The following is a 9666-nucleotide window of genomic DNA, read 5'->3' as shown; positions in this document are numbered from 1 at the left end:
AATAACCCTGAAAAGCGAAGGTTATCATTCAAATCAATATTATTTATTTTTAAAGGATGAAGTTTTGCTTAACCAATAGAAGGTGCAAAATAACACAGTGTCCCTTTAACGACGGTTACCTGCATGACCCAGGCACTTGCACAGCGGTGCACCTGCTCGTTCTGGTCAGACTACATTACCCACAAATCCCTGCGCAGGTCGACTCTCTCCCTCACTCCAGTCGGTCTTGCGCGAGCTGGCAGCCCTCCCCTCACACAGTCGCCCGACCAGTCGGTTCGGCCGAACCGCTTCCCCCGCCTGTGCGTGTCTTCGCGCTCGTTTGCTGAGCCCCTCGCCGGCCGACTGACGAAGAGAAGAGCAAAAGCGAGGAACAAGGAGACACCTCCAACCCATCTCTTCTCTTCTACTCCTTGGCGAGCCTCCATTATTGCCCCCCAGCCTTGCCAGTCAAGTCGCAGCCCGAGTTGCGAGCTGTTCTGCGGAAAGAAAACAGGAGGCAGGCAGCAACAGCAACAGCTCGGAAACATCTGGCCGCCGCCGCAGAGTCTTTCTTCCTTTCCCCTCGCCACGACGAGCCTGTTATGGGAAGCGACTGAAAGTCGGCGTCGGGGGGGCAGAGGGGAAAAAGGCGAGGAGGAATTCAGCGGGGGACGTCGGCGCGTGCTGCCTGTAAGTGGCGCCTGTGACACGGCGAGTGAGTGGAGATCTCGGGCTTGAGAGAGCGAGTCAAAAGTAGCTTCCTTATCCCTAGCATGCTTGTGTTGTGTTAGCTCGCCCTTTTTAGCAGCTGTTGTCATAGCAGCGAGGCCTAAAGGAAGGAAGGAAAGTCCTATGGAGGACGTAGCTGAGGTCCGGGAACCAGCTTTTCTTTTCCCGACGTTCGCTTCCACTTTTAGCCGCTCGTAGCTTGAGCTTTTCGGCGTGACTCTTTGCCATTTGCCAACGTCTTGAAGGATCCATGCAGACAATCGAACTTGTTCAATCAACACAATGTAAACATTGCCATAACCTTGTGACACGCTTGTCCCATTCCTACGCTTGTACACTGACTTAAAAATAGCCACCTACGTTCTTAGTTGAAGCCAAGCGTTTGAAAAAGTTTACCAAGATACAACAGGGAAAGTTCCTTCATAATTCATAATTGAATCCACTTTTGTATCGTTGGTTTTTTATATTTCCTTGATAAGATAATCAAAACATACCTGTCAACCTACACCAATTGCCCCCCTTATTAATGATCGCCATCCCCCTTATTAAGCGATAATAAACCTTACAATCCCAACGCAGCACCTATTTACTCACAGCAATACAGACTATGTTGGAATAAAAAACAAGATAATTTGTGTAAACACGTTTATTTTAACCGTCAGATAAACAAAACAAACCATTCTTTCCCCATCCTAATTCTTTCCCCACTTGCAACACATTTAGTGTTGCTTATTATACATAGCACTATATTTTTATATATTTTCCTTTACTAAGGGAATACAATGTGCACAATTTGAAATGTTCAAAAAAAAAGTACAGGTAAAACATATAAGTTGATTGGTAATTCTTCCTTGATAAAGATACAGACCGCCTCATCGTCATAACACCACACAAACATTTGGCAATCACTAGATTAATCTTCCAACGATGGCCTGACAATATTCTCGCAGCCCGGCCTAATAATATTGTGAGTAATAATAACAATACAAATAATAAAAAGTGTAAATCCTCTATGTAATCTCTAGACCACTATCGATATAAATGGCATAGGGAAAGGCATTAGATGTTATCTAATCATCACACTTCTTTTACTCATTGTACCACATTGTTAAATATATGGGCCCATGATTAAAATCATTTTTGATAACTTAACCTAGATACTGATACTAAAATTTGTAAACTTTATTCTGGCCCAGTACCGGTCCGTGACTCGGTGCTTGTTGACCGCTACCTTACAACACATAGCAGATGTTTTAATAAATTATCGGTAATCAAGAGTGTAGGTTTGTTCTTTGCACTGGTAAGGAGATTGGCATTTATTTAAATGTGATCACATAATATTGGTAGGGTCAAAACAATGGTTGCTTGACATTGGTGGGGGCACAACTCCCTCGTCTTTGCCAAAACTATGCCCTTTCCCGTAATATCTTGTCAACACCAGTGGCCTTTTTAAGAAAGAAATGACCAGTGATAAAGAAATTCTGCTCACTAAGTGATTACAATAATTAATGACAGATTTACAGTCAAAACAGTGGGTTTAGACTGGTTTTGTTAGTGTGGGAAAGCCCATATGACAAATGATCATATTCTAGTTGTATCATGTTATGTCCATGAAAGTTGACTGATTATGGTAAACACATGTCTGTGATGCCTATCGAAGAATTTTAGGTTATCTTTGTCTTGCTCAAAGACACCACAGCTGTCTGTTTAAAATGGTCTTGAACTGCTGATCCTATGGTGGCAGGTGATGACCTTAACCCACTTGGCTACATTTGCTACTAAATGTATGAGGCATGACCGAAAAGTTTCAAGGCTGGTGTTACACATTTTCCTTTTGAAGTATGTTCCCAATGCTCTCTGAAATCTTCAATCATGTAGTCCTAGAAAGATTCTTTTTTGTCAACTCAATCTTATTATCTTGTCTATACCTACCAAACAGGTAGAACTAATTCAAAAATTAAAACGCACACACACTCGCTGTCATTTTCATAGTGAAATGTCTGCAAGTTTGCCGCCAAAATTGTAACCTTTCCTCACTCATTAAATGAAACAAAATGGGTTTTCTTCAACGTCCTAAACGAGCCTGACCCAACCGGAGGTGAAAACTTGTCATTTGGATTTTAAAAATTAGTCTACGAGCTTTTCTGTGCACTCTTTTTCAGACAATTTAAAATAGATGCCAAATAACCATTCCGTTGCGAATACATGTCAAAGAGGTCGAAAATAAAAGGGGCGACATATACTGTCTAGATCTTTTCTTTATAATCACGCTTTTTGTACGAGTGACTTATAGCACTTTTGTCGGGCTTGGCAAAACCTTTGGACAGGTACAAATTGCAAAAAAAAATCAACTTACAATATTGGATTGTGGAAAGGTGGAGCAGAAAAAAAATAGCAGGGAGTCAAAAAAGAGATATGTTTAGGTTCAAGAAAAAAAAACGATGCATGAAATAAAAAAGTGTGACTGAGGTGAGTAAAAGAATGTTTGAAAGAAGGGCAAAAATAAGATCAGGGAACGGAGTACTAGGAAAAAAATGGTTTTACTTTTTCGAAACGAGATTCAACATGTTTGCCCTTTTCTGACATTAGTTGGCTTAAAACCGGAACAAATGAACCATTTATAATGTCTGTGTACTTGTTAAGGTTGTTAATAATACGATGAAAATGTTCTTGTTATTCAAGTAAGCTACTATTCAAGTAAGCTAAAAAACAGTTAAGAGTCCAGGATATTTGTAATAAAATGTGATTGCGTTACCAAATACAATTATTATAGGGCTGTCTCTTCTGTTTCTGACATCTCTGAATAATTCACAGTTCAACAAACAGTTTTAATAACTTGTAAAACAACTCTGTAACAAAGCGGCTTATTATTCTCAAAAATTCACATTTGACACATTTACTGTTGAAGCAATCCAAAAAGCTCAACTAATTAAAGAGTGCTTGTCGGCCATTGTTTTCTCATATCGTAGTTGTCTGGGTAGGAGAGACGGATGGACAAATGAATGAGTGAATACAAGAAGAGAGGCAGTGTCGCTGGAGCGTGAAAAAGTGGACGACAACAACATCGTCTGCGTGCGTCTGTCACTTGCAAATGTTCCTTTTGTCCTCAAGAGACACCAAACGCGACCTAAACAACTATTTCCTACCGGTTGATAACTTTTCCGTGCTTTTCATTTATTTACTTTTCCTGACGGCTAACTGCTGCTGTTGCTGCTGTTAGTAGCTCAGTATCGCTTCCTAGCCGGGGAAAGAAAGAGAGGGGGAGACAAGTGGGACTAGGGGGGCTGTCAAGGAGGGGGCGACAAAGTTCTTGGTTGAAATGAAAGAGGAGTCTGGTGGCAAGAGTGTAGAGGAGGCAGCATATGGCTGTAGAAAGAGCACAGCTGGAGGTAGCATCTCCATCTGAGGATGATGTCAGAGCAGCTGACAGGCTGCCATCCACCCACTACCCCCTCCCAAGCCGTCCCCCCTCCCTGGTCCTTTATTGTGAAGCAGCCTGGGAGAGTTAGTACTCAGTGCGTGGCAGTTAGTAGCAGGGAGGAGGAGGTGGTGGGAAGTGGTATCTCGTTCCCCCTCCAACATCATCGCCACTTTGCATCTGTCCCTCGCAGTTTCAACAGCGGGCGTCTCTCTTAGTTTTTTTTCTCCTTCTCTTCCTGCTTGTTTGTCGGCTCGTTCGCTACCTACTCAGAGGCGAGAGGAGAGAAGAGAGAACGAGAGCAAGCCACTGAGCTCCAACTCCTCGGCCACAGTGGACTTAAATCGAGTTCATGCGTACCGCTGCAGGTATCGTCTCATATGACATGCAAGTGTGTGTGTGTGTGTGTTTGATTGTGGTTTGCGTGCGCCAGAGTAGATGCAGAGTACTTTAATTCAATTACCTGTTACTCAGCAATTCAGTCAAAAGTTGCGATATTATCAGTGTTTGAGCTTAATGGTAGTTGGTGTTGTTTGAATATGGAGTAGGAGTTGGATTAGTTCATGTCTTTTAGTAATTTTAGTTATCGCGCTACTTCTGACTGCACAATTTTTTTCATTGCGCTATTATAATAACTTGGGCATGTCTATAAGCAGCACAATGCAGTAAATATTTTTTGCCTATTTATTCTGACAATCTTATTTTCTCTTTAAAGTTTTTAGTAGATGTTTACTCGGCAGACTCGTCTTGTTGCATACAAGGTTTCACCACTTTAATATCAATGATAATATAGACAATTTAATTCTATTATATTCGAGATCAGACTAAACCATTTGCTGTAACTGTTGGCTGAGTACGGACACAAAGCCACCTGTTAAAATAAAAAAGGCCCCAAAACTATAAACTGATCTGTAAAATTTAAAAACCATCTCTTTTGGCAGTGTTGTTTTGAAAAGCAAAGACAAAGTGGACACGTTGCATTTCATTTGGCTATCAAAACCCGTCAGCGCAGCAGAGTCTGAAGATGGATTCTTTCATTTTAGCGGTCAAATATGCATTTAAAATGTTCTCTCCAGGCTTATATTGTTAGTGCCGCTCCAAGTATAAGATTATTATATTACGCTTAGATTTGAAGGCATGTTAACACATCGTGCATGTTTTTGTTAAGCTTCTACTAAAGACATGGCTATAAAGACTTTCATTCACATATCATTTAGCTGTTTCCACGAATGAGTTGAAACACAGAAAATTTGACATTCTTAAATCATTCACATTTGAAAGTTATTGTTTCTTTAGTGTCAACCAGAAACACTGATTATTTTAAAGGTATCTGAATTGATTAAGTTGACTGAGTTAAATGATTCGCTGAGGGTGATCCATAAGCGGGGTTTATGTTACTTTTTTACATTATGAGCGGATTGTCTGTTATTTAAAAGTTGACGTGCAAAACTCCTTTTATATTCAGAATCCACTGGCGACTAGGAAATGACTAGAAAGTGTCCGCTTGGTCCACGCGTGGATCCCGGCGCGAGGGAGCCTAATTTAGAAGTTGCAGATTTGCGTTGCCTGAATTGGCTAGACAGCTGTAATCGCACTCGCTGCTAGTCTTAATCTCTTTATCTGGCTAGCAGCTGCCATATGGCCCCCGTCAGCTGGATCAGATGTGACTAAGCCCCCCTTCTCCCTCCTGGCCTTTCCTAGCGCACTCCATCCCTGTCCGACCCGGACCCCCCTCCTTTTGAAACGAGCCGGTTCGGGTCGGGGCGATGCCGGACCCTGCCAGTCCATGGTCAGGTCTTTATTTTTAGGCATCTTAAGGATTAGGATTGCTGCTGTGACGAGCGGGGCACTTACAGTGATTGTGTTGTAAATCTTCTTCTGGGCAGAGGAGGAGGAGGTGGATGTGCGAAGGTTTTTCTTGTAAGACCGTGTCTTGAAGCGTATGTAGAGGAGGGGCTAGTTCACCCTCGTCCCTGTAAGCCCCCCCCCAAAAAAAACACCCCCTTTAACACACCCTCCCCTGCCCCTCATTAAAACTCACACACAGACCGCACACACTCTTCCATTCTTGCCGAGGCTTCATTCAAATGAGGCCGTTTGAGCATTCGGGCTAACAAGCGACACCAGAAAAGCGAGCGGGCGACTGAGCGGCATGTATTTTCTCAGGCGGGACAAAGCGACGTGGTTAACAGGTGGGTCTTTGTAAGACGAGGGTAGAGGAGGTGCCGGATTGCACAGTTAGTTTCGTGGAGCCGTGTGGAGGAGGTGGTTGGGTAGGTGTGTTTGTTGCGCGTGGCAGCGGCTGGAAAGCCGGTTACCTAAAAGGGCCGTGGCGGGCCAGGCCAAAGTGGGTTAATAAAAATAACCAGCGTAGGAGCAGCAACGGGCCAGAGTGCAGCAAGACGAGGCGGCCGAAGATGCAGTGAGCGCAAATATTCCAGCACAGGAGAAAGGAATGCGTGTGTTACTTTGGATATATTTTGGTTCTTACTAGATTCATAAAAAAATAAATATAATGCAAGGTCGACAGTGTATGAGTACTAATTTAGCACTGCATGGTTACATTTTGTGGACGAGTTTAGTACAACAAAATCCATTTTAAAAATGGCTGATTCCTGTTTTCAAAATATTTGTTGATATGATAGGTTTGGAGTTTTTTGTTTTGTTTTTTTTAAAGTGAATGTTATTAATGTGTAAAATGTATGATATCACCACAGAAATATTCTGCTATGTTTGATTTTTTTATTAGACGGACTGAATATTGAGTTTTGTCAATGAATATATTTTTCTGCAATGAAACCATTATTTAACCGACAAGATAACAAGCCCCATTTCTTCAAATATTAAATTTGGACATTTTAAAAACAATCAATTTTCCTAACACAGTGAGGGACTGGTATGGATGTAACCTGTATTCCTACATATTTCTTTATTATTTATCTGGTGCTGACTCCTGCGTACTAAACACTATTATTTTCAGTATTCTTTTTTCAAATCAACCACTGAAAGAAATTACGTTTTTCACCGTATCTGAAATGTAGGAGTGTCGGACGTATTATGTTGTGGCCAGGCTTTTGATTAGATAACAGCACAACTAGGTGTTTTTTCGCTTCTTAATTAAATAATGATCGAAATTAATATTTTGAATATATGCTTTATTTAAATTTTTTTGTGCGCTCCCAACTCAACGCAAGACCCAGAAAGTATTGGACATTTTGAAATTAAAGACAATAAAGATACCCCATTAATCTTTTTTTCATGTTCCTCGAATATATGATAAGCACAGAATGCTGTTTTGAATACTTTTTGTAAATGTCTTCATTGATGTTGTGGTAGGATCAAAGTAAGAATGTCTTTTCTTTCCGTTCTTTCAGGTTATGAGGACAGCAGGATGGAGTTCCCCGACCACAGCCGACATTTGCTTCAGTGTCTGAGCGAGCAACGGCACCAGGGCTTCCTCTGCGACTCCACGGTGCTGGTTGGCGAGGCGCAATTCCGCGCGCACCGTGCCGTGCTGGCATCGTGCAGCATGTACTTCCATCTCTTCTACAAAGATCAGCTGGACAAGCGCGATGTGGTGCACCTCAACAGCGACATCGTAACGGCGCCGGCGTTCTCGCTGCTGCTGGAGTTCATGTACGAGGGCAAGCTGCGCTTCCAGGACCTGCCGGTGGAGGACGTTCTGGCCGCCGCGTCCTACCTGCACATGTATGATATTGTCAAGGTGTGTAAAAAGAGGCTCAAGCGTAAGGCGACTGCTACTGAAGCAGACAGCACGCGGCGCGAGGACGATGGCGCTGGCTCCAGCTGCTCCGACAAGGCCGATAGCCTTTCGGACGGGTCGGTGGGACGCGCTACAGCCGCCGACCTGAGCGATGACGAAGACGACGGCAAGACCGAGACGGAGGCGCTTTGGTTGAGGATGCCGTCCACCGAGAGGCCCGGAACGCCTACGTTAGTGGTGCCGGCCAGCCCTTGCCACGGCGAGGCTGATGTCAAACCCTCATCTCCTGCCGGGAGCCCGTCCAGCTCTACCGGTTCGCTTTCGCAGAGGTCACAGCGTTCCGTCTGCTCGCAAGGCCACCGCGGTAGCGACGTGGCAGACTGCGTCCTGGACTTGTCTGTAAAACCCACTCCTGGGGTCAACCACCACACCAACTTCTTCGGCGGTGGCTCTCCACCTGACAGTCTCCAGAGCCCGTTGGCCGTGAGGGTGAAGGTAGAGAGGGGCACGGCGTCGGATGAGGAGGATCTGGCGGGCCCAGACTATGAAATGGATCACAGTGGGAAAGTGCCAGGGCACAGAGGCGTTGGCGGTCCATTGTCGGCGCAACGGCGCCTCGGCCTGGAGGCGCACCTCTCGGCTTTGCGCGAAGCCTCGCTGGCGTCTGAGTTGGAGCGCGACGACAAGCCGGCTGCGGACGAAATCCCATCTGAGGCAGCAGGCGGCGCGGAAGGCGCCCTGCTGCCGTACGTCTCCAACATGTTAGCTGCACCCCACACGCAGATCTTCATGTGCCCGCTGTGCAACAAGGTGTTCCCTTCGCCGCACATCCTGCAACTGCACCTGAGCTCGCACTTCCGCGAGCAGGAGGGCGTGCGCGCCAAGCCCACCGCTGGCGACGTCAACGTGCCCACCTGCAACATCTGCAGCAAGACCTTCTCTTGCATGTACACGCTCAAGCGCCACGAGCGCACACATTCGGGCGAAAAGCCCTACACGTGCGCCACATGCGGAAAGAGCTTCCAGTACTCGCACAACTTGAGCCGGCACGCCGTGGTGCACACGCGCGAGAAGCCGCACGCTTGCAAGTGGTGCGAGCGCCGCTTCACGCAGTCGGGAGATCTCTACCGGCACATCCGAAAGTTCCACTGCGAACTGGTCAACTCGCTCTCGGTCAAAAGCGAGCCGCTGGCGCTGCCTAACGTCAGGGACTGGGCTATCGAGGACAGCTCGCAGGAACTCTGGAAATAAGGCAACGGCCGCGCGCGCGTCCTATCGAAGCGCCATTTCCCAACTCTCGTTTAGAAAAATACATCTAAAAAATGTCACCAAAGTACACTCGCATGCCTAACAACACTACCTTTTGCTTATTTTGCTCTCTTTAACATCCACAGATTATCTTTTTTTTCCCCACCCTTTCAAATTCAATCAACAAAAAATGATATTGACTCGAGACAAGTATTATACTCTGCTTTATGAAAAAAAAACACTCGAATGATCGCATTTGATTTTTGTATTTGGAAGAGTTTGCCGCATCCGCTTTGAAACAAGTACATGTATCTGTTTTTAATATTCAGACAACGGATTAAATTAGCATTGAATTAGATTACGCGATAACATCTATCGCTTTGTAATGTCAAAACATTGGCATGTACGCGCTCGGTATTCAACAGTGCCAATGGTCGCGGAAAGAAAAAATCATTACGATTTTAATCATGTCAAATGGTATTGTCATTAAACCCCTGTTTGTGGTGGTGGATGAACTAAACCCCACAATAAGAAAAATCAAGTCCTAAATTTGCTTTCAACACATTTC

The 9666-nt window shown here is 44.6% G+C and overlaps 1 protein-coding gene across 3 annotated transcripts; it reads left to right on the top strand.

Annotated features, from left to right (window-relative positions):
* Positions 1-231: 231 nt before the first annotated feature.
* On the top strand, positions 232-9216 carry zbtb18 (zinc finger and BTB domain containing 18). 3 transcript variants are annotated; one of them, XM_088351438.1, is made up of 2 exons: positions 232-669; positions 7501-9216. In XM_088351438.1, exon 2 carries the CDS (start codon positions 7518-7520, stop codon positions 9099-9101), a length of 1584 nt encoding a protein of 527 aa, XP_088207564.1. In that variant the 5' UTR covers positions 232-669; positions 7501-7517; the 3' UTR covers positions 9102-9216. The 3 variants fall into 3 exon arrangements, with proteins under 3 accessions (XP_088207564.1, XP_088207563.1, XP_088207562.1); XM_088351437.1 differs by lacking the exon at positions 232-669 and adding an exon at positions 4214-4494; XM_088351436.1 differs by lacking the exon at positions 232-669 and adding an exon at positions 6172-6318.
* The last annotated feature ends 450 nt before the right edge of the window (positions 9217-9666 follow it).

This window comes from Urocampus carinirostris, chromosome 13 (genome assembly GCF_059441175.1).
Source record: "Urocampus carinirostris isolate Australia breed hairy pipefish chromosome 13, RoL_Ucar_1.0, whole genome shotgun sequence".
Taxonomy (NCBI): domain Eukaryota; kingdom Metazoa; phylum Chordata; class Actinopteri; order Syngnathiformes; family Syngnathidae; genus Urocampus; species Urocampus carinirostris.
The sequence above is the reverse complement of the archived record's forward strand: the minus strand, read 5'-3'. Positions and strand labels throughout refer to the sequence as shown.